The 26,131-nt window shown below is 39.2% G+C and overlaps 1 protein-coding gene across 1 annotated transcript in view; it reads right to left on the minus strand.

Annotated features, from left to right (window-relative positions):
- LOC135082527 (proline dehydrogenase 1, mitochondrial) overlaps positions 1-26,131 on the minus strand; it is a 38,420-nt gene that overhangs the window by 3,855 nt on the left and 8,434 nt on the right. Inside the window, exons 2-11 of the mRNA XM_063977328.1 lie at positions 22,568-22,689; positions 21,973-22,059; positions 11,472-11,653; positions 11,143-11,207; positions 10,030-10,208; positions 8,126-8,300; positions 7,324-7,428; positions 6,044-6,181; positions 2,130-2,240; positions 632-791 (exon numbers count right to left, since the gene is read on the minus strand). Coding sequence (XP_063833398.1) covers positions 632-791; positions 2,130-2,240; positions 6,044-6,181; positions 7,324-7,428; positions 8,126-8,300; positions 10,030-10,208; positions 11,143-11,207; positions 11,472-11,653; positions 21,973-22,059; positions 22,568-22,689 — 1,324 coding nt within the window. The remainder of the gene's footprint in view (positions 1-631; positions 792-2,129; positions 2,241-6,043; positions 6,182-7,323; positions 7,429-8,125; positions 8,301-10,029; positions 10,209-11,142; positions 11,208-11,471; positions 11,654-21,972; positions 22,060-22,567; positions 22,690-26,131) is intronic.

Here is a 26,131-nt window from a genome sequence, read left to right on the forward strand (position 1 = left end):
AGTCCTCCATCTCGTTCGGTCTTGAGCTTCTCGCTTGATCTCGCTCCAGGTCTTGCTGATCTTCTTCGCCTCGTCCGCTACAGTGCGCCGCCAAGTTTGCCTGGGTCGACCACGTTTGTTTGTTACAGAGGTGGTATGTAGGTATGGTTATGATGCTTGCTTAAGTGAAGCAGCAAATCGAACGCACAGCGTTGAATAGAGCTCTGTGATTGGTTCGTAAGTCACCCTGTGCGTCCACGCGCACTGTGAGACCTCTTAGTAATGTTTGTAAATACGGGCGTATGAGTTTCGGGTCTGTTCTGCACCACCTGTTGCCAGTTAATCGACGTGGAGATCACACAGGTTAAAGCGCTACCTGAGTCGACAGCCACTTGGTCGTCCCAAGTACGCTTCACCACACGATCCTCTCCCATTCTTTCTAGGTATCCGAGAAGACTAGACCTCGTCAATGACTAATGGTGGTGTAAGGGGTACTTACCAAGGGGGAAGGTGATGTGGTCGCACATGCCCAGCAGCTGACCGAAGCAGACGACCTTGTCTTCGGGCTTGATGCTGTGCTCCTTCATGAGCTGGATGGCGTAGCATCATGTCCTCGTACTAGTGGTGGTCCTATAATGTAGGGGGTACTTACCAAGGGGGAAGGTGATGTGGTCGCACATGCCCAGCAGCTGACCGAAGCAGACGACCTTGTCTTCGGGCTTGATGCTGTGCTCCTTCATGAGCTGGATGGCATAGCGGACGGTGTCTTCGTTGTGCGACGCCACCATTATGCCCAGTCCAGTCTTCTCAGTCTGTGGGTGGAAAAAATCAGAATTATTTAAGAGAAAATACATTAAACTTACAAGTACAACCTATGTTTTGTTATACCTACATGTATCAGCTAGCTAAGTAGGAACCATAAACCATAGCCTGAAGCAGTGCCACGAAAGTATGTCGCGCTTGCCTAGAATAGATTGTGGAGCGTACCCTAGGACACTAACTTATGCCATCTATCCAAGTCCCAAAAAACTCCGGTCTTTTTATAGATGATAGGTCTCGCCCTCATGGTGGAAAGAAACCCAGATTATCAATTGCATATCGCATGAGCGAGATCGGGAGACTGACGACTTTGTTATCCGCTTTGCAATGGAGAGAAGTCGAATCTTAACTACGAACACCTCCTATGTTCTTCTGATTAATTTTGTTGCGGGTCCAATGATAGTTAACTTTTTCCCGGAACAAACTTTACCCTCATTGGTTGGGTTTTTATTGGTGGTCAAGCTAGATCCTGGCTACACAGGAGTTGCAGCGGTGGGAACGAGAGGTGGGAATAGTCCCGTTGTATTTGACTCACCTTGACCCTGCTGAGGTTCTCCTTGAGGTAACGGTGGGAGGAGCCGGTGATGAGATACTATATGCTCGTAATCGTAACTTTCGTCCAACACAACAGATTCCGTTAAAGGCTGGTTTTAGTGTCACGCGGACCGTCCGGTGTGGACCCGCTCCGCACGGCCAATCTGTATGAACTTCTAGGGAACGTTTTAGAGTAATGCGGTCCGGGGGAACCGCTCGCTCCCTAGCAGTTCATACAGATCAGCTGTGCGGAGCGATCCGCACCGACAGTCCGCGTGACACTAAAACCAGCCAAACACTGAAAGTTTCAGATAGGGGGCGGGAGAGCCTTGTAAGTGCCTATTCACTCTCGTTTTGAATTGAAAAGGCCCGGATTATAGTGTTCGGGAAAAACTACAATGTAATGTCGGCCGTTTGGTGTAGTGGTTCAGAACGGGCTACTATGCCGAGAGGTCCTGGGTTCGATTCCCGGCCGGGCAGAAATTGAAATGATGAATTTTAATTTCTGTGACGGGTCTGGGTGTGACTATGTATAATATTTATGTATTTTAAAAAAAAAGTATATAAGTAGTATATCCGTTAAGCTAGCACCCATAACACAAGCATTAAGTTGCTTACTTTGGGGCTAGCTGGCGCTGTGTGAAATTGTCCAAAGATTTTTTTTTTATTTTTAATGTAGGATTGTACGCTAACCTGCGTCTGGTTGAATTAGGTCGTGTAGAGTGCGTAAGTTTTAGATTGTGAGGCGTGACAATCCCACACTACTACTGTCCCTTTGCTACTGTTACTCGACTAACCTTGACCCTGCTGAGGATCTCCTTGAGGCAGCGGTGGAAGGAGGCGGTGGTGGCGTCCACGTTCTCGCACGTGGGGTCCTCGTAGCCCATCGCCGCCGCGCGGGCGCGCTCCTGTGACAAAAATGGAGATTTTAAGAAAGAAAGATACATTTATTACCATGGACATCACACAAATACAGGCAATTACATAGACATGACAGTGGCACATAATAATAAAAGAAGAAAAAATAAAAACAAGAGTAAACTGAGCAGTGCCACCCATTCACCAACAAGATGCCCACTGCAACGGGACCCCACTCAGCATATGCCGTGGCCCACGGTGACGAAGGCCACGGCGCTGGTTTTCAGTGTGCCCCATGCCGAGTGAGGGTCACGGACCATTGGTAAAATAAATAAAATAGTAAGCTGCATAAAATTGTCTAGATAAACATACATAAATAGTAATATTAGTGCACAGATAAATACAAAAGGCGGGAAATCGGTAAGGATGATAAGACTACGTCTATTAAGAATACCTACTAATAAAAAGATAAAACTGTTTGTATAGGGGTTTTGTACAATGTTATGCTATGGAAGAGCGGCTTTCCTGTGACACAGCACAGATGCCTAAGTACTTAATCGAGGAAGTCCACACCTAATTACCCTAAGACTAGGCGCAGACCACCGATTTTTAGTTGGCCGATAGTTGGTTCCGATCTTAATTTGAATGAAGAATCGGCCAATTCAACTCGGTGTAATGTGCGCACTTCCATACATGCCCATACTGATCAACTGCCCGACTAAACTATCAGCCGGCGAAAAATCGATGGTCTGCGCCTAGTTTAAGATTGCAGCGTATATTTACTTCACATTGCAACATACAACATTTTGATATTAAGGATTATTGAGGTCCGAAACAAATATTTTTATACTAATTTATTATATCAGAACATCCACGCGAATCTGAGCACGAGCGAGGCATGAAAACAAATTTCGTTTAGGTGTGGACCGACTTAACGAGTCTCGAACGAGCGCGCTTCGAGCGTTTGACTCGTGCTCCGTCTATTTTCGATTTATTGACGAACACAAAGGAATTGCATCGCGCAAGGAAGAGTGACTGTTATAGCACAGTAGATATATGAGCTAAAGCAGTACGGAAACTTAGCCCTTTCGGCGAGTTAAATACCTACACTTCAACTGAGTGTTAGGGTTGGCACTCTTAATCTTTATAAAATTAATAAGGTTCTGACTTACTTATTTATTAAAACGTTTATTTAGGTTTTTTAATTATCAAATACCTAATGGAATAAATTAATTGACTAAGTAGTTAACAAAAAAATAAAACGTTAATTAGGTTCTATAAAAATCGAATACATAATCGAATAAATTGATTAAGTAAGTTAGACGCCGGTAGAAGATATTCTATTCTCATAAATAAAATACCGGATACTTACTTTCACATAGCTATTGCCTCATTTTAAATTCAGTTCATCACTTAGTACAAAAGCGTGCGGAGCAAATTACTTTATCAAATAGAACACATAAATTGTTAAAAAGCGTAATTACGTAATTTAAAAAGAACTATTATATTACTAAATGAGATGTAAGCACTTTATTTAAAAAGTAATATTTAATAATTTTTACAATTCAGAATTATTACGAAGTTTTAAAAATTAAAGTTCTGGTTTTGAAGATGCCGAGTTCAAGCAGCCGTATACTACGCAATACACTCGTGGCATGTTTTTAAAAATACAGCGGACAGTGCATGCAATAAAATTATTATTAAAAACACAACGCGCGCGACACTCGCGACGGATGGACTGCGAGGTTCGCTTAGAGCTCGTGTAAAGCGTGCGTCTGTGTGCGTGAGTCTGATTTCGAGCGTTTGTATGAAGCTTCCGTACTGTTTGATTTATCTACTGTGGTTATAGGCTCAATGTACGTCCACACTACATCGCAAGTAGAGCGGCTCAGCTTGTACTGGTCTCATCTAGAATAGTTTCCCACCCACCTTTATTTCAAGGTAGGGTAAAAAGATTATGAGACATGTAGAGGTTCCTTAAGAGCAAAATGACGATTTGTAAGAACTATTTATTAGTCTAAACAAATAAAGAAATTTTGACTTTGACTTTGACAAGTTAAGCCAGGTCTCCAGCGCCTGTTTTGCCCCAAGAACATATCGTCGGCTGATTGCAAGAAGTCATTAACTACAAAAAGTCATTAAGTGTCCATACTAGCATGGCGATATTGGCCGCGACTTATACTATATTATGCAAGAATCAGTAAATGGATATCTGCCGTACTTTGGAAGATTTATTTTTGTAAAACTTGATAAATACAGTTTCGTCAATTTTTATAGCATTAAAGTAATTATTGTCCATTAATGATTTTGTGTCGTAACATAGTCAATACACACACTGTTTTGACTAACTGCCAGAACTTAATAAAGATTTATAATGCGCCTATCCTTGTTCATCCCAGCCGTTCCTTAACTGCGTTTGCTGCACCTCTTCTTAATCTTGCCAACAGAGACAGTGCAGTGTGGATGACATAGAAAAGACAACACATGAGATGTTTTCTTCATGAACATTTTCTACACGGTAGTGTCTGAGGGAGGATTATTTTGTGCTCGTGTATACCGTATTTTTATCTAGCAATTAGCATCGGTTATGTAAGAATTCGTAGCTACTGATTTACAAAATTATATCTGTAGTTGCGAAAATTTTGCGACAACACACGAGATGTTTTCTTCATGAAAATTTTCTACACGGTAGTGTCTGAGGGAGGATTATTTTGTGCTCGTGTATACCCTATTTTTATCTAGCAATTAGCATCGGTTATGTAAGAATTCGTAGCTACAGATTTACAAAATTATATCATCTGTAGTTGCGAAAATTTTCATGAAGAAAACATCTCGTGTGTTGTCTTTTCTATGTCATCCACACTGCACTGTTTCTGAATTTTTTGTTTAGAATGTGACCCAGAAGATGACAGGTCATAATACATATTTCGTTATTATGATTGTTTATTATATTATTTTAAACGTAATTTAACTTGATTTAACATGTATCACGGTAATCCGATAAAGTAAAAAGTAATTACTTCTTGGTTTGTTATAGTTGGCCGTCAGTCAAAAGACATTAACTTCATATTTTGATTTTTTTAAAATACTGTGTACGTTATTTTGAAATGCCAGTAACTAAAAATTTTTACTAAGACTTATTTTTATGTATCGGCATTTTCATTGCGGCGCTACCTATTATATAATTTTTTTAAATGGCTTTTTTCTCTCCAAACTTCATTAAGCTATTTCTCGAAATCTTGTTTCTGCTAGTTAATGACTTCTTGCAATCAGCCGACGATATTGTCAACATTCAATAAAATTGCCTGCAAAAATGTTGAATGATAAGATGTTTTTGTTGATTGGTAGGACAAAACGCGCTGGAGACTTGGCTTTGTGAAAAAACACAAATATTGAATCAGTGAATGCTATATCCCCCCAAAACATAAATGTAAGGGATGTTATGAATATGTAGTTTCGGTTACGGTTAGGGGTTTTATTTCGGATATCCGAAAGTTTTGGTTACGGTTACGGATATATGTGCTTTAGAATGCAATTTGCAATAGTTAACCAACACGCTTTATTCATGGACGCACACTTTACATCGAATAAAAAGTAATAAAAATTAAAAATTGATACTAGATAAAAGGTAAATCAGGCTGTTATGCATTTGTATACAAAAAACAATCTAAACTGCCTACATCCGAAACTTTTGAATCGGTTACGGTTTCGGATATTTTTTAATTTCGGATATCCGAAAGTTTCGGTTACGGTTACGGATTTCCATAACATCCCTGATAAATTTAAATAACCCTTCTTCTGGCGCAGGCGGGTAAAAAGGAGAGCCAAGTTCAATACAAAAATGCGCACTCACCTGCTCAATGTAAGCGCCGCGCACGAGCTTGGCGCCCCAGAAGAAGTTCTGCCGCGACGCCTGCTCCAAGTCCGTCAGGATCTCGTTGAACGTGTTCTTCAGGTACGTCTGGTACGTGTTGAATACTAGGAACTTCTCCTGTTCAACAAAAATGTGAGGTTTTAGAGAAAAAATTAAACTGAAATAAAAAGTACGTCAAGAAGACAACATTGAGGGTGGGTTGCACCACCTAATTTTAACCGTAACAATAACCGGTGCTTTTTGTATGAAGTTTGACAGATTTTTGACGTTTGACGTTAAAGTAAGATGGTGCGCCACCGTCTATATCGGATTTTTGCCACGTTGGACAACCATATATGACATTACCGGAATACTGGGTTTAGTTTTTGATTTTGACGTTACAGAATCGTGGGACTATAACTATAAATACGTCATAGTCTAATACAAACAAATAATGTCAAAATGCGATCAAAAGTTGGTCTGTGGTTGAGGATTCCAAGTGATGCCCGCTTTCACCTTCAGATTTATCATCACTTTCACCTGATTCTGAAATGCCAGTGAATTTTGTGCATTACAGTGGCATGATGCAGAAATCCATTTTCAACTATCGGGTATACAAGCTATCTATTACAGAGGTATGTTTTCAACGATACTTGCATTCCGAAAACCTTTAGCGAAATAGGAAATATTTAGGCTTCCGAAATGAAACTACACTCGGCATCAAATAAATCGCACCTCCCGCGACAAGCACTTATCAAACGTATGCATCCCCACTTCCCACCAACATTGGTACCGTTTGAAAGCCTACTTCTAAATTTCATTTCATTAAAGGAAAGGTTTTTACCCCCAAAAAATGTGTCTATACAAGGATCCAGAGTCATTTCTGATTCAAAAAATAGGTAGTTCTAGTTACGCTATAGCCATTTTTTATGACTTTAAAACTGTTAAGTTGGGATTAATCGCTATCCATCTGTTAAAGAGGACACGTGAGATCTTTATTTGGTTTTATAACCATAAAATTGGTCTAATTGCTCCCAGAGGTGAGCCCAAAGTGAGGTCTATTTCCAAGTCACATTTATGGTAGGTATAATAATATGTTAATCATTTATTTAGAAATGAAATGTATTTTTCTTTAAGGATATTTATTGGGCTTTCAAATAACACCAATATTGTTGGGGTACCATAATTGTGTCAGAAGAAAATATTTAAAGTTCGCGTCGCGGAAGGTGCGGTTTATTTGATGTTGAGTGTATTTGTACTGTATTAAAAGCTGTACTAACTTTGTTGTACCGGCGCATCATCTCGACGCAGATGCGCGATATGGCCGGCTGGAAGTACGTCTGCTCCGCGTCGATCATGATCCGCACGTCCACCTCGTTGGCTGCCTGCAATCATGATTAAATTGTTCATTCATCATCATCATCATCATCATCATCATCATTTCAGCCACAAGACGTCCACTGCTGAACATAGGCCTCCCCCAATGCTTTCCATGTTGATCGATTGGTAGCGGCCTGCGTCCAGCGCTTCCCTGCTACCTTTACGATGTCGTCGGTCCACCTTGTAGGTGGACGACCCACGCTGCGTTTTCCGGTACGCGGCCTCCATTCCAGAACCTTTCTGCCCCATCGGCCGTCAGTTCTGCGTACTATGTGCCCTGCCCATTGCCACTTCAGCTTCAATTGTTCATTAGTTTACAGGTATACGCTTCTAAATCTAGAATTCCCTACCACTACTTTGGGGAAACTGGGTACTGAGAGAGAAGTTATCATAATCAGTAAATATGATCATCTTCGTTTAAAACCCTGGATATTTTTTCTTCAATCGCGTTTTTGCTACAAATGTTAACATACAGGCCAAACAAAACCTCTATTAAAAACCTACTACCGAAGGATAGGACGCGTGAATTTTATACAATATAGAAAAACAATTTCCTGCCAATACTTAAGACAAGTAGATGGAATCGGTCAACATTTTAACATGAAACGAGACCTAACGGTCTTAGCAGCTCACCCAGCTATCAACTTTCCTTATTTACATTAATTAAACACTTAAAACATAACTAATAAAGATATAATTTACCTGGATGATAACGTTAAGCCGACGGAGCATGTTGCGGAACATCTCCTCCTCCTTGGGGGATATCTGCGAGATGAGCCGCCTCATCTGGCCCGTCTTCGGGTCAGGCACCCGGAACGAGTCCGACAGGCCCATGTCTGCGTCCAGGATGTTCGACCACGGGAACAGGTGAACGATACTGTGACGAAAGAGGTACGTTTACATTTACAAATCATAACTTAGTACAGTAATAACTTAATGCACCAGACATGAGAGATAAAACTCATAAGTGTTTCCTAGGCATCAAATAATCCCAAAATATTTAAACGGAATACCATTTCGATTGGAACATAATAATACGGGTACGGATGAACGTGATCTTAGCTAATATTATTTACAAAAAAGAATAGTGTAGTAGTTTTAGCTTCCATCATTCTGACTGGATATATTAACACGAAGTAGACAACACCTACGGCATAGGTAGTAGCTCATCACAGCTATGGCATAGGAATACGAATTGAGTTAAATAAATAAAATAGTTTAAAATGTGAGCTTTATATGAATACAAAGCTAGAAAAATACATATTTGCGTCTATCGAAATCAAAATACCATACAAAGAAAATTATTTGTACTAGGTATATACATAGCAACTTATTTTATAGGTTAAAGTCCCAAAAAGGGAATTAGGCAGAATAATAATGAGTCTCAAGGGTCAGTTTTGCAGTATCAGCACTGGAAATGACACTCGAGACGTCAAGTAACATCCAGTCTGCATAGTTGATGACGACCAGACACGTCAGAGGCTGGCAGCGAGCCAAGCGAGGTATGCAGTCCATTAACAAAACTTAAACGAAATTAACGATGTAACAGAGGTTAATAATACAGAAGTTTCATCACTTAGAGTGCATTTTGATATCAACCGTTAACTTGCAACTGAAGAAGAAAAATGTTTTCTCTCAGATTTTGGAGTGTTAATAGTTACTAAAAGGAAGTAATCTCGATTACCTAATAAGAATGTCTGTATATTTTACATACACGAGCTGCGAATGATGTCAAATCTTTAATTTCGATTCTATTTGAATATTTTGATAAGTCCCATAGTGACCTATCCTAACACACGTTATTCTATTTTATAGATAAGCAATCTCTGATTACTATCATCCACGTCAATCCTGGAACACTGCCAAGTGTGAGAGTGATTAATTGTCGAAATAACTCCGTCTTGGGACGTTGCCCTACCGCCACGCAACACGCGCGGAATATGACATAACGGAATGATGAGCAACAAACGCTATATTTAGATATCATATCGACACCTGGGACTTGTTACCATGTTCTTCCCGTGCAATGAACCCCGAAATCATAATAATATCAGCGCAGTGGTATTCACCATGATAACCGTGGTGGTGGTTCACTTGAAAAAAAAATACAGAATCAGATGGGATTTGAAATCACAACCTTTCGCTTGCACCTTTTCCTTTCCGACTTCCCTGAGCTTATGAACATAGAATTACGAAGACCTTGGTACACCATGTCGAGATTTTACGGTGACAATTTAGCAGGAGTATAGCCCTGCTTAGTTTGGTCTGGTTGCTCTTGGCCTGTATCTCACCTGATGGTAAGTGATGATCAAGCCGAAGATGGAAGCGAGCTTCACCCGGAATCCTCAACCACAGAGGAACTGGCTGTCTTACCTCTAACTGCCGGAACACAACAATGCTGTTAACATTTTTGTTATGGCGACATACTTAGGTAAGATGGTGGTAGCTAGCCAGGCGGACTTGAAACAAGCCCTACCACCAACCAAACCGAACAGAAAATTCTGCTCCCACTGGGAATCGAACCCGGGACCTCTGCGTCTGAAGCAGGTGGTCTAACCACTAGACCACAGAGGCGGTTAAGAGCGATAAGATGAACCATATCTTACCCCTCTTTATCCGAGGTGATGCTCCTCATGAAAGCCTGCACCTCCGGCTTGGAGCTGTTGTCTCCGAAGTACCGCTGTAGATCCTCGATGGTCTTGTGGTGGGTGAGCACGTTGCCGGTCCCGCCGGCGATCTGCTGCATGTAGTTACGTGCGCGCATAATCACCTCCGACAGTTGTAGCTGAAGAAATTATGAAGGGAACACCGTTAGCTAATATGTAAGTGATCAAATAAATAAATCCTTTATTTAACCAAGGTTACAACTTAGTATAGACATGTTGACACCACCAATCAATTGACGTACTTTTTAAAACTGTCAAAACGAAACTCTCCCTTAGATTTTGTATGGCACTACAAGCAAGTGGACGTCACTATTTTATCAACTCAATTAAACTACTTTTTTCAACTACAATGCGAACAAAAATCGTAATTTACAGGTAATTTAAAATTAATTAAGTTTTTAAGACCAGATTGAAGGGTCTTTTTAAAAAAGTTGTGGTTTCGAATTATTGGAGTATGGTGTCAAACTGTCTAATAGACAGTGGCTAGTGGTCCCCAAACTAGGTTACACCTGTCTCTTGGGGACTGGAGTACGAGGCTTGGAATTAAATGGCGTTGTAAATGCACTTTATACTAGTAACAAAAAAAAGACAATTTAAGTTTGAAAAGCCACCTATGCCATTGTAAACACAAATAAAAAGGAAAAAACTAATAATATGCCCAATAATAAGAAAGTCTTTACTTTATGTGTAAGAGTGTGTTTTATGTATGAGAGTGTATTATTTTTTTAAATAAAATTCCTGTACGATTTTTTTTATTTGAACCATTTTTTGCCACTTTTTTACGTTATGCGTTCCAGCCAGCGACTCCCTTACCCTTAATGTACCTATATCAAACATTTCGTTCGTTCGTTTCAGCCAAATGACGTCCACTGCTGGACAAATGCCTCTTCCAAGGATTTCCACAATGACCGGTCCTGCGCTGCCCGTATCCAGGCACTTCCTGCGACTTCACCATCTGGTGGACCGACGATCTCGTCGGTCCACCTAGTGGGGCCTGCCCACACTACTTCTTCCGGCCCTCAAACTTCTACTAATTCCAAATAAAGAACTTACCAACAACTGCGGCCTTCCGAGGGCTGTCAGTTTGATAGCCATAAGTCCCGTGCTCTTGGTGATACCTGCACAATATAAAAGATTTTGATTACAATAAATATTACATTACTTTAATGACTTCAAACACAAAAACACAACGAAAGACCAGATTGAGACATTATTAATATAAAATACATCTCCTCCAGGAATACCAAATGTACCAGAGTATTGATGGGATAATTTATGATCGCTTAGATTCCATTATCTCGTAGATCCAGGCTTAGATCAGCCAATATAGTTTTATCAACGAGACCTTACAAATAAATACCTAACTGCTGAAAAATACTAACCGGCAACAGCGTCGATACTCTTCAAGAACGCTTCCATGTTCTTCTCGCAAGACGCCTCATTGAGGTAGAAGTAGGTCCGGGCGCTGGTGACCTTGTACCGACGGTCCGCGAAGCGCTGCTCCACGTGGTACTGTTTGAGCTGGCCCTCCTCCTGCTTGTCTCCGTAGGTGGACACTGAAGCGCTGCAATGGCCAGTGACAGTTGTAGAAGAACAAGTAGAAAGGGTGGATAAAGAGGTGGGCATAGATCGTTTCATCCACGAAGACGCGCCCCACCAATTTGGTCGAGGGAAGCGCTGGGTGCGGAGAGTTTGATCCGAGCAATCCGAGCGTTATTACTGGTGTGCGTGTGCACTCATGGATGATTTAGCGTGTACCGATAACACTTAACAGAAAAATGGTGGGGCGCATCTTCGTGGATGACACGATCTATAGGTATACCTACACTGTGATGTATGTGGAATGAGAATACAAGATTTTTGACACAATCGAGATGATTCTTGTGGAGAAATTCTTATAGAATGATACTTTCTCCTAATTCTTACTAAGTTCATTTAGAACTGGCTAACTTCAACCACACTAACGCGTGCAGATTGCCATCGCCGGTGCGATCATAGGCCAATGACAAGTCATCACGAGAACTGTCATGGGTCGCGCGACCTGTCATTGGCCTATGATCGCGCAGGCGATGGCGATCTGCACGCGTTGGTGTGCTTGAAGCTTTACAGTAGTCCTTTCGTTTATATCATAAGATACTAGTGAAAACCATATTAATGGAAAATTTAGGGAATAGCGTGGCAATTGAATTTAAAATTGGTAAAGTACCATTTTGGCAGGCTTTTAGAATCTATGCTAACACGCTCCGGTATATTTTTTTAACCCTTCCACTTCAGACTTTCTAAGATGAAGCGTCACTGTCACTTACGTCAGGTTCTTAAGATCATTAGGAGTTTTAGCTTTTGGATATGGAAAATTTTGACATGTCGAACTTACAGGTGCATTCCACATATTTCAGCGCACGCAAAGGACGCGCCGAGAATAGTTCCGTCGACATAATAAAGTTGTTCGCTGCCAATTTTGCGGTTGACAACGTGCAGTTTTTGTACTCTATGACTAATTGCAGCAGACGGTTGACGGTAGGTAAGTCTATATTTTCAAAGGAGAAATGTCATTGCTAAAAATCATATTAATGCCAAAACAGTGGTCAAAAGGTGGGCTATTTGAAAATATCTCTATAATTTTATGGTTCATAGTATGCTGGTCACTAACTGGCCGATAAAGTGGATAGTTCTTTTAACAATGAAGAGAATTTCAAAAATTTTCTACGTCACATTACACACAAGAAAATACATGGTAGGTACCTACACACGGTCGGAAAATTTTAACAATGATCAAAAGTATAGAGTCAGTTTCCTACCATACTAGCGGCCGCCCGCGACTTCGTACGCGTGGATCCCGTTTTACCCCCTTTCCGCTTTTCTGTTGAAATTTTTCCTGAATTTTCTTTGCTATAAACCTCACGGAGCCCGAGACCTTTCCAACGAATGCAAAACCGTGGAAATCGGTTCGTGCGTTCTGGAGTTATAGCGTCAGGGAGGAAAACCCGACTTATTTTTATACAGTGTGTCCGGGCATGTAGTGATCAAACTTTAAGGGCGTAATCTATGGACAATTTTATCGATGAAAATACTTCAAATTTGGGGTCTGACCCATTTCTCGAAAAATTACATGGATTTAAGTTTTTAATTTTTAGTTTACAACTCTTCTTTAAAAAACAAGTGAAAGCGTGGGTAGCTTAACATTAACAGGCAAATATTTTATATCATGCGATAGCCAATAAAATTATCTATTAGTAGAAGAAGAAAACAGACACAAATTTCATACATTTTATGGGAGTAAGAATGGATTGAATTAGAAAAATACATTACTTTTTTCACTTCTTTTTCAGTTATTTTCCAACACAAGAAAAACCAGGTCGTTAAGGTATGTTTTATTTGCATTGTATTTTTAGTATTTGAGCTATTCTACAAAACGAATGTAAATTTATTAGTCTACGTCTATTAGTTTCGACGTAATTGTTGAACAAAGATACCCCTTCCCAGCGGTTTCCATAGCGCACGCGACATGCGAAAATGCACTGCCTGAAATAATCACACAACCTATTCCGATTACTATGGAAACCGCTGGGAAGGGGTATCTTTGTTCAACAATTACGTTGTAACTAATAGACGTAGACTAATAAATTTACATTCGTTTTGTAGAATAGCTTAAATACTAAAAATACAATGCAAATAAAACATACCTTAACGACCTGGTTTTTCTTGTGTTGGAAAATAACTGAAAAAGAAGTGAAAAAAGTAATGTATTTTTCTAATTAAATCCATTCTTACTCCCATAAAATGTATGAAATTTGTGTCTGTTTTCTTCTTCTACTAATAGATAATTTTATTGGCTATCGCATGATATAAAATATTTGCATATTAATGTTAAGCTACCCACGCTTTCACTTGTTTTTTAAAGAAGAGGTGTAAACTAAAAATTAAAAACTTAAATCGATGTAATTTTTCGAGAAATGGGTCAGGCCCCAAATTTGAAGTATTTTTATCGATAAAATTGTCCCTAGATTTTGCCCTTAAAGTTTGATCACTACAAGCCCGGACACACTGTATAGTAGATTATGAATGTTAGCGAGTTTCTTGTGCTGCTTCTTCTGAGCGCTTGTCCATTTATTGTCCCGAAGCAGTAGTAGGGTTAAAGTTACACGATGACGTGTAAAAGCGCTTTTTGCAGAAAAGAAATTACTTTTATGACTTTTTTTAACGGATTCCGGAGATTCAACTGTATAGAAATTTCAACAATCAAAATTGTATGTATTATGGCGTGACGCAAACGTCAATTGGCTTGCTGTTATAAGACAATTCATGTCCCTAAATTATTTCAAGAAGTACCTCTTTATTCATGAGACAATAGCCAATTTAGCCGGGCGACATTATTGAACTGTTTTCGGCTGGACGTTAGCCAAATTATCCACGAGGTTGTTTAAAAGCATTTGTTTGAAATATTACATTCTGTACGTACTTTTATGACTTCTTATTTTCCCGCATGCTTTCGTCATTTGGCTTGTACATTCGACTTCAAAATTCAGAGTGAAAATTTGTGGCAGTACAGTCAGCGTCAAAATAATTCGTGACACCCAAAGTAGCCAAAAGGTTCGCAACACGTCTTGGTTTCAATTGGAATAAGGTTGTGTTGTCAACTTTTTGGCCACTTTGGGTGTCACAAACTATTTGACAGTGACTGTACAATTTTTTTTAAAACATAACTCTCCTTCTGGCGCATTCGGGTAAAAATACAGAGAAATGAGGATCATTTCGATTTTTAGCTGTGAATGCAGATTTATAGGGCTAAGAAATCCTTAATACACAGTCCAAAAATTTTTGTTCTACGACAAAAATTGACGAAGTTATGGCCAAATTACTAAAAAAGTTCACTGACCGCCCGGCGCGGGGACGATGACGTCATTATATCCGATCCGAACGCTGCCGGCGTACTGCGTGGATAGAAAATTTTTTTTTCTCGCCAAACTGTCAGTTTTAGAGAAAAACTTGTAATGACATTTATTCATCAGAATAAAGTAAGCTATCGATAGGTAATTTAAAAAAATAGAAATTGTGAAAAATAACGCAAAAAATTCATACGCTCATACGATTCAATAGAACGCAGAGACGCGATTGGGGTCTCCGCGGTGGTATATTTGGCGATTTATTCAAATAAAGTGTTCATAAGTGTTGTTAGAGTCATATCTTCTTCCAAGTAAAATATAAAATGTATAAGTATTAATTTATTTACTTCTAACTAGGGTTTGCTCCCGGGAAATCCCGGTACTCATTTTTCCCGGGAATTCCCGATACTCTAATCCTTTATCTAGTTCCGGTACTGACTGACGATGCAATTCCCGGGACTTTCGGTACTTTCGGGACTTCAATAATTTATTTTTAATAACAATTTTTTGACTAGATGCCATCATATTTTCACGTACACACTATCAACAAATGAAAAAATATTAATAATGTTCCTAATTCATTATCCTTCCTTTTAAGACTGATTGTTTTATCTGATTTTACTTAGATAATACTTATTATTTCTTTCAACAGCGTGTTTTTTTATAAACCTAATTTAGTTAATTTGTGTTTTGTCCCTAAGAGTAGGCGCACACCGTTGATTTTTCGTCGGCCGATAGTTTAGTCGGGCAGTTGATCAGTATGGGCATGTATGGGGGTGCGCACACTACGCCGATTCGATTTGGCCGATTCTTCATACAAATTAAAATCGGGCACAACTATCGGCCAACTAAAAATCAACGGTGTGCGCATACTCTAACTCTTGTCGCTGCCAGTATTTGACATTGATAGAAAGTGAGAAAACATATTTTAACTAAAATAGGTTGATTAAACGATTGTTGCTTTTTATGAATATGACGGTTATGATTTTTAATAGGCATTTATAACTAGTTTTGTCGTGTTGTGTAACTGTTTGGACTGATTTATTATTAAGGTAACAAATCAATTGAACTGAACAGAAAAAGTTTAATATTTTTGTTAACCTATTACATTTTTATTAAAATTACGTACAAATTAGGTAATTTGTTTTAATGAATAATAACCATTCACGTGGGTACCAAAATTCCCGAATTTCCCGGTTTTCCCGGTACTGGCTTAGACCTGGTACCGGGAATTCAGTAATACTCCTTAGTACCGGGACTTGCAACCCCTACTTCTAACAATAAGGTATAGCTGAGGCAGATACACTCTGCCTAGGCTACAAGACATTGCTATGAAGATCATTTCGATGTACACGCAATACCTACCTGTTATTTAGTTTTTATGAGTTAAACCTACGTACCTACCTATCTATTCGCCGTTTCCATGGGCGGGCCAGCTGCTGCAGGAAAGGACAGCTGCTCCCTCCTGGAAATCTATTTGATCTTAGCCTAGAAGCTGGGTATGACTCCCCAGCCCCCCTCCTCTCCCCAGGTCATAAGCTGGGCATGACTTCCCCCTCGGCCAAAGTTGGGTATGATTTACCCCCCCCCCCCCCCCAGGCCCGAAACAGGGTATGACTTGACCCCTCCCCCTCCCCCCAGGCCAGAAGCTGGGTAAGGCTTGCCCCTCCCCCAGGCCATAAGCATAAGCTGGATATGACTTCCCTTCGGCCAGAAGCTGGGTATGATACCCCCCCCCCCATGCCAGAAATTGGTTATGACTTGACCCCCCCCCCCCCCCCTCCCCCAGGCCAGAAGCTGGGTAAGGCTAGCCCCTTCCCCCAGTCCATAAGCATAAGCTAGGTATGACTCCCCCTCGGCCAGAAGCTGGGTATGACTTACCCCCCCCCCCCCCCCCCCAGGCCAGAAACTGGGTATGACTTGCCTCTCCCCCCCCTCCCACCAAGGCCAGAAGCTGGGTAAGGCTTGTCCCTCCCCCCAGGCTATAAGCTGGGTATGACTTATCCCCCTCCCCAGGCCAGAAACTGGGTATTAGCATCATATTATGTATTATTATGTTCAATACAAACAATCATTAAGTTACACTCACCCCAACCGCGTCTCCGCATTGCATCGAATCCTATGAAAATGTGGTTTTTGGACATAGCGATACTTATTTTTCACAATTTTTATTTTTAAAAATTACTGGTCGATAGGTTACTTTATTTTCATGAATAAATGTTATTATAAGTTTTTTTCTAATACTGATAGTTTAGCTGGAAAAAAATATTTTCCATCCCAATAGTACGCCGGCTGCGCTCGATTCGGATATAATGACGTCACGCGGCCCTGCGTACGTTGACTTTTAGCGGCAAAAACGGCCTATGTTTATTACTTAATATCTTCGTAAGTAATGGTCCGATTTGGATAATTCAAAAAGATATATCTTTCTTATGTCTTAAAGATTAACGTAGATACTAGTTTTATTGCATTTTCTACAACAGTACTGATCCTCATTGAACACAGAGCAACGAAGGCTGAAACTAAACTAATATTTTTAATTTTGTTTTCTCTGTACAAAATCTCAATCGACAAATTCTTATTACTTGATTTAATAATAACACTGACATTAATTTCACTACTTTCATTGGTCCAATTATAACTGCACTAGTTGGCAATGCAAAAAAACCTTGTGATTTCCTGTGCAGTCTTTATATCTACAAGTACAGAGTTCAAAATGTCTTGACAATCATCATTTCGTCTCCGAGAAGTCTGGCTGGGTGACCTAGATTGTGATATTGGGACTATTTTGGCACATGTTATGTGTCAATAACTTTCTCTAGAACGTGCTTTGGATCTGTAAAATAGTTTTAAGCCTATATTGAAGCTATCTCTATCTCTCTCTATACATTTAGTCCATACTTTCATACAAGACAAAGAACTCTTAGGCCCAGAACAGACGGTGAAACGCAACTGCAACGAAACTGCAACTGCTAGTTACTTTTGAGTTGCATCTAAGTTTCTGCCATAGCGTCCGTTGAGAGACCACACATGACGCGACCAGTTTGAAACTTTCAGTTTCAGTTTCATTCATAAGAATCATCAGAAAGTTGCAGTTTCGTTGCAATTGCGTTACACCGTCTGTTCTTGGCCTTAGTTTCTCACTAAAAAATTTTGTTTATGAAATTGATACAATTTAGCGATAAATTGAACCCATGGTTTTGTCTCGGAAAAAAATTACAGGGACTGGAAATAGCGGAGCAGAAAAATTCCAAGTCACGAGCAAGAGTCACATTATACTGTTTCTAAGGGGATTCAGAACTCTCATAGAATTTGCACTTTTGGTATGAATTTCTGTGACATACTGAATTTAAGAGGACAAGTCGTTGACAGAAGCTAATGGCACCATAGATTTTGGTTGGGCAAATTAATTATAAGGCCAAGGTCACCTTTTATGTCACACCTTAGCTTAATCTTACAGGAAACCACATTCATATCACGCTCAATTATAGTAATCAGTCACACATACCTACGCACACCGCTAGCACTTTTCCTAGACGTTATTAATTTTCTTAGGCCATACCTAGCTCAGTACCACACTTCTCAATACTAGCTGTTACTATGTAATATTTGAGAGAGAAAATAGATTTCATCTTACTGATAGTGTAATAGATGATTAATTGTACAGTGACGTCATTGGGCAGAGAAGCCGTATCAGTCACGACATTGGTCTTGATTTTGGCTGATTTGTTGCACAGTCAATAATGATGCAGTAATATTAGAAACAACCGAGATGATGATATTAGTGGTAAACTAGTTATGGAAATCCTTGGGAAGGCCATTGTGGCAGTGGACGTCATTATGCTGAAAAGAACGAACGAACCGGTAGTTTGAGGTGAGAACATCATGGCATTGAAAAAAGTTGTCTTCAATATTTTGATCAAACAAAATTTAGTCTATTCTTGAAGCACAATACTTGAATTAAAAGATGGTTTTTGAGCGTTTTAGTTCTATTACTTAATTGAGTCAAAAGCAATCGGTTTTGAAGCTACATGCTTGAGTTTGTGTTGAGAGTAGCTAATTTTCTTACGGTTGATTATAAAATTTTAAGTGTAGGTAAATGTCTGATTTTACAGAACAATTTTCCCATGAGTCCTTTTGGTCTAGATACTCGATAGATTGATAGATTTGGACTTTTGGTCTAGATAAGAAAGTAAAATTTGACGAAATGTAGAGAATGTTAGCATTGGCTCCATTCAATTTAATTCCTAGTTCATCGAAGCCAGCAACTTTGCAAGGGTGATTCGTGTGCTCGTTTCCCTTCTTTTTCATAAAAAAAAAGCTTTATGAGTAAATACGGATCTCTGCGGTTATTAAAAAGCAATCTTCGAAAATGCGATGCAAGTAATATGAAAACGCCTTTCTAGATTTCTTTGATTCCTAATTGATATTTAATGTTTATCGTTCGTAAAAAAGTAAAGTAAAAAGGCAAATGAAATGTATAAAAATGAAATAAAAAAAATATAGTTAGCTCTAGTTTGAAACAAAAACTACCAAATAATAATTACGTACGTCAACTAAATAATAGCGCCAATTATACAAAACTTACAAACAATATTTTTTATTTAAGCAATTACTCAGTAGCTGAGCACGAACAATTAATAAACGATGATTAATAAAAAGAAGTTGAAAATGACCAACTAAATTGAACTAAAATGAAAAAATCTTTGGGGCTAAACGTAGGTAACAACTTTTTTGTATTCTCGATTTTCTTTATCCCTCTCACTCTTATCAAGATGCTGGTATGAGTGACAGGGACAGACAGATCGAAAAATACGAAAACATTACACATTACCAACTTAAATACGCTACAAATCTCGATAAAAAATGAAAGTGATCGTAAAAATACAATGACAATGACGAGGAACATTTCTTTTTTATTTTGCCGAACTTTTAACTTCTACTTTCGAATGAGACTAGCTACACGAAAACTAATAAGTAAGAAGCGAAAAAAAATGAAACATAAACCCAACGACAGCTATGTCGCGCAAGTTTCTTGGTCCGTTTACGAGCAACTCGTTCAGTTTCTCACTGGTCAAGCTGCCTCTGAAATAAGCGTAATACTACTTCAGATCATCTAGTTAGAAAAAAATAAAAATAAAAAAACCTATGGAGGATCAAATGTTTTTAATCCGCCATCTTTTTGGCTGCCGTTTTACAGCTTCCTATCATGTTTAGGAAGGATGCTAAGTTCTCTTTGAACGTTTATAAGTCGTGGATCGATTTAATCTAAATTATTATTGACCGTAATAAAAACAAAACTGTCAGAAATTCGTCAATTTCCTAAATCAATGAAACTTAAATTTAAATTATTGTAAATGTGAAGGTTTCTTCAGTTATTACAGCATTTAGCTCTAGCTGTCTGGGTTTTCGATTTCAAGACCCAAGGTATGGGATATTTTTCATTTTAATTACAAACAAGTATTTCTATGGACTTTGTCGTAACGAAAATGACATTCACCTTTTCCCATAAAATGTGCTTTAAGTAACTATGTTTCGTGAAGTTATTGTAGGAATTCAATTGTTGTAAGTGCCGATCGATCTTGGCTATTTACATATTATTGTAGGGGAGTTAATGGTTGGTTGCCTTAGCGATTATTCCATAACAGATGGAGTAAAAGGTATGGATTTCTGGACTAAAATGATGGTTTATTTTGTATAGTTATACCTGAAAATACTGAAATATCACTTTTAGTCATTCTAATATCCCGAAATCCAAAGAATTTTCCTTCAATATGACTAAGTACGTAGACTTATGCGTCTTTATAGTTAGTAAAATTCCTCTCAGCCTCTTTAAAAATCGTACAAGGATTTTCAGTAACACACACTAATACCACAATTATAAAACATTTGCATACATTAGACTTAGTTGCAAAGAAATCACTTTTCAAAGGAGAAGGTCGAAGCTGACATTACAATGTAAAATCACTATTTACCAAGACACTGAAGCATCAACCACAGTATAAAGGTATGTGCAGTATTGTGCAGTAAGTGCCTTTTCATGTGATGCGGATTATGGCACGCGTGCGGATCTGGTCCACATACGAGCTGCCCGCATTTCATTATTTCGTATTTCAATGTTTTTCATATTACACGGGCTACACGCACGCGGATTCCGCAAAGGACTAACGGCCGTATTCACAAACATACTATGAGGTCTCACAGTGCGCGTGGACGCACAGGGTGACACACGAACCAATCACAGAGCTCTATTCAACGCTGTGTCGATTTGCTGATTCATTTAAACAAGCATCGTTTGTGAATACGGGTGTAAGACCCAGTTTCCAGGTCCAGATGTGTTTTGAAAAACCAATGAGTTTTCCAAAACGAAGACGAAATTGTTTATTCTTTCGTCTTCTTTCCTCTCCGCTTTGATGGAAACCGAGGCTTACACATACAATTAAACTGAATTAATTAAATCTTTTCTTGACAAAGCCCCTATTACAAGCACATACAAAGACTTGGTGATACAAATTGCTATGAAATTTTAAATTTGCCGTAGTACCTAACTGTACCTAGTATTTAATTTCAGCATTAGTAAATTAGGCGGCTAAGCTAGGCGGGCGATGAAAGAATTACTTCATTGAATTACCTACTTCACCAAAGAATTGGCTTAGGTAAAAGTGATGATATAGGCATGTCATGTGCCTACAGCAATGGTGATGACCAATTGCCGTAGGTAAGTACAAAATACACAGGAAAATCGCGTTTTACCGGCTCATAAAAAGTATACTTTGTCAATTAAATGACGTCAACTTTCCAACTGTGACAGAACACTTTAGTAAAAACTGTTTTGGAAATAATCCAGTGCTTATGCGATTAAAATATAAACTTTCAGCTTTTATAAAGTACGCAGACTTGGCACAAGCTGGGTGATCCACTCCATTCTACTAAACCCTTGCTGAAAGTTTAAACGTTTTGACAAATAGGTATATTCATAGAATAACTAGTGTATATCTACCTGACTTCTCTCTTCTCTGCCTCTTCTTGAGACAGGTCCTCTTCCACGGAGTAATCGAGGATCGATTTGACTCCAAAAGAGCGCAGCCTGGAATGGAGAAATACATAAGAAATTGACATCGATTGAGTTAATCACAACTTTGGTTGAGATAATTTAAGAGCTTTAGAAGCAGTAACAGTAGATAGACGGGGAATAAAACGGGTTTGATTTCAGAAAGAAAGCTTCTTGAAACGTTTGTGTAAAAAGGCCCAAACGATTCGACGTCGGACCGATTCGAGGGTCCGATCCCCTTCGACCATTGGAATATTGTGGTGAATCCACTCCCATCACAAGCATCTATTTCAGCTTAACTACGGTGTTAGAGGGTATTTTTGAGAATTAAGTTAGTAATGACGGAAGACGTGTGGGCATGCCCCTCACTCGGTGGACAGACGATCTGGTGAAGGTCGCGGGAAGTGCCTGGATGCGGGCAGCGCAGGGCCGGTTGTTGTGGAAATCCTTGGGGAGGTCTTTTTCCAGCAGTGGATTGAGTAAGTAATCTTTGTAAAAATAGTGTTCTTTCATTGCCGCAAAAAACTATCATTTTGCGTCATACCTCTCGATGGTAGGCTTGATTTTGTTCTGGTCCTCGCCGGCGACGAACTGGCCGTAGAAGGTGGCCTTCATGATGGCCTCGAAGAGTCTGTTGCCCACGACCTGCCGCAGCCTCCTCATCAACTGCAACAACAAACAAGATTTACTTAGAAATGGCGTAGGTAAATAACACCAAACTTTACGACATTCATGTAGCATGTTTTATTGGTTGAATGCTGTTTTGCAACAAAAATATAGGTAAAATAAATATACTTAACTCAAAGGTGACTGACTGACTGACATAGTGATCTATCAACGCACAGCCCAAACCACTGGACGGATCGGGCTAAAATTTGGCATGCACGTAGATGTTATGACGTAGGCGTCGGCTAAGAAAGGATTTTACGAAACTCCACCCCTAAGGGGGTAAAACGGGATTAACGCGTACGAAGTCGCGGGCGGCCGCTAGTCTATTATATTGTTGACAGCACCTATGCTTTACCATGTTTGGGGGCACGTTAATTAACTCGTCCGATTGAGCCCTATCGCCCCTGTCAGACGGATGCCTATTAAAACTCATTAAAACTCATTTATTTCTGTAAATAGGCTTTAAAAAAGCACTTTTACACGTCCCAGTATTAACCCTACCACTGCTTCAGGACAATAAATGGGCCAGTGCTGAGAAGAAGCAGCGCAAGAAACTCAGTCACTATTGTCAGCCTCTTTTTCAAAGGTTTACATGCTTTAAAATGTACAAAGTTATAAATATTTATGCGAGCTAGGCAGTAACGTATCCCAAACATTTTTATCTTTTAAATAATCATCGACTTTATAGTAGCCCTTTTTCATTAAGGTACTTTTAATATGTGCTTTGAATTTATGAATGGGTAGTTCTACAACAGTTTGTGGTAATTTATTAAAGAATTTAATACATTTTCCCATAAATGAATTACCAATCTTATGCAATCTGAAATTTGGAACGGCAAGTTTATTTTTGTTTCTTGTATATATTCTATGCATGTAGCAGTTCATTATAATTTGACCAGACAGATCTGACTTGACCCACAATAATCTCAAATGGTAGAACGTGTATCGTCGTCGTTTAAGCCAAATGACGTCCACTGCTGGACAAAGGCCTCCCCTAAGGTTTTCCACAATGAACGGTCCTGCGCTGCCCGCATCCAGGCTCTTCTCGCGACCTTTCCCAGATCGTCGGTCCACTTATTAGGAGGCCTGCCCACGCTTCGTCTTCCAAGAACGTGTATAATTAACTCAAATCGATTAACAAATGCAGTGCCTAGGTGCTGTGAAAACGTTATTTATTTTTTAATTACTACATTGCACATTGCCAACCGCCATCCAAATTATTTACATACTCATAAAATCGTGAATATTAAATAACGAGAACATGTGCCAAACTAACTCAGAAGGTAATCAAAAAGACTTATTACAAGCACCTATGTATTATTTATTTAGCTAGCAGTGTTAAACAGTTGAGGCCAGGATCGTAACTGCCAATAAAAATCCAATAAGAAAATGCTAAGGCTGAGTTGCACCACCTAACTTTAACGGTAACTATAGTCTGTAATTATATTGCTGTCGCGACTGTGCGACTGGCACCCGCAGTGAGTGTGCGAGCGCGATAGCAACATAATTACGCGCGAGCGATAAGGATGGGTAGCTTGGGGTCATTGGACAAAATTCTACGTGCTCACGGACCGGGCTTTATAACGATAACCGGTGCTTTTTGTATGGAGCTATCCAGATATTTGACGTTTGTTAAAGTTCAAGTAAGATGGTGCAACTCTGTCTAGGTTTGTACAACAGAAAGTTAACCGCCATTGGAATTTGGATCCGCAACAAAAATGTATATGGACAGTCCTCCATTTGTCTCTGGTAAATTAGAGGGTCGTCTCCTGCTGTAGAGAAATGACCTGATGATGACGTAAACGTAAGTGCAAATAATTCAATATCATACACGTAACTTCATGTAAAGTGCAATGATAGACTGTGGTAAAATAAAGAGATTTGTTCTCCATAAGACTAGGCGCAGACCACCGACTTTTAGTTGGCCGATAGTTGAGTCGGACTGTTCAGTATGGAGATGAATGAACGTGCACACATTACGCCGATTTGGTATCGGCCGATTTTTCATAAAAATTAGAATCGGGCCCAACTATCGGCCAACTAAAAGTCGGTGGTCTGCGCCTAGACTTAATGCTGATAATGATGATGATGTAAGTGCAAAATGCAATATTTGATCTTATAACGTTTGCGAACATGTCTTACTGACAGCTTACTACTAACTACTACTGCATTCTGTACAACAGTCCACACATTCCCACAACAATACCAAATACGCGCGCCCGAGAACAATTGACAGATGCGATAATGCAATATTGTTTTCTGTTTGGAAACGTCACGGCATCGGCACACCGCACATAGGTCTATTTGCGTCCGCGAGTATTTCAAACATTTTACTACAAGGCCGCGACTAATGGCCCGCGTGATTCTAATAAGCGTCTTCTTGGAAACATTTCCTTCTTTTTTCGATGAATTCGTGTCAGTTAGGTAAATAGAGATGATCTAAAAATAAATTCAGGAAGGAAGGAAAAGACCCAAGTTCAGAAGGGGTATAAAATTTTTTGAAAATACTGATGCAAATTCTTACATTTTTGGGAATTGAAAAATGCTTCGGTATAATCCTTCCGAAATCGTAGGTAAATATATACGAAAAGGGATTAGAAAAATCCTTTTATCCGCCTCTTATCATTTGCTATGATTTTTTTTTATGCAAGACAAGGCAGGTATTTGACCGCAATCGCACCTGGTGTTAAGTGATCCTGTAATCTATTTGGAACTTCTTTTCCTTATAAAAATGTAAATGTACATTTTTATCTTTTCTCAAAACTTTAAGATGCTACGATGTGTAGATCTGTGTCACGAAAGACAAGTTTATCTCTAGAATTAAAAGCGAAATCGAAAGCGTTAGCGTGTTTGTCTACAATATTATATGTATAGCTAACTGACTTGAATAGACTTGGCTCTTAGCGTGTGACTAAAAAGTGATCATTTAGCAGCTTGTTCTTGAAGCGCGATTTAAAGATAATTTTGTTAAACCGCTCAGTTTTATCAAGTTAAAATTCAGTATTTACAATTTATTAGTTTTTCTGTGGCTCCGACCGCTTAGTTGGCAATTTCAAACAAGACTTTATTTCGGAGGGATGAAGATCAGTTCTTCTGTGGTTTTAAGGATTCCGGGAGAAGCTGCTTTCACTTTTGGGATGATCTTGGCTTGTCTTTGGCATCTGTAAGATGCAGGTAAAGAGTTTTCTCAGTGTGAAAAAAAACTAACATAATAATAAACTATACACAGGTAATTTAAGAATACTTACTCGCCGACTACAGACCGACTAAACTCTGGAGAGACATAAACAAACAAGTTTTAGATGAAACTAAAAGCTATCCGTATAGCAACACGGTCTTACCTGGTCTGAAGGACACTCCAAGGAGATTTTTCAAATAAACCTTGTTTAAATTACAAAGTTACAAGTAGGTGAGACAATTAGAAGGATATCTTCGATTT

Source organism: Ostrinia nubilalis, chromosome 21 (assembly GCF_963855985.1).
Source record: "Ostrinia nubilalis chromosome 21, ilOstNubi1.1, whole genome shotgun sequence".
In the NCBI taxonomy this organism is placed as follows: Eukaryota; Metazoa; Arthropoda; class Insecta; order Lepidoptera; family Crambidae; genus Ostrinia; species Ostrinia nubilalis.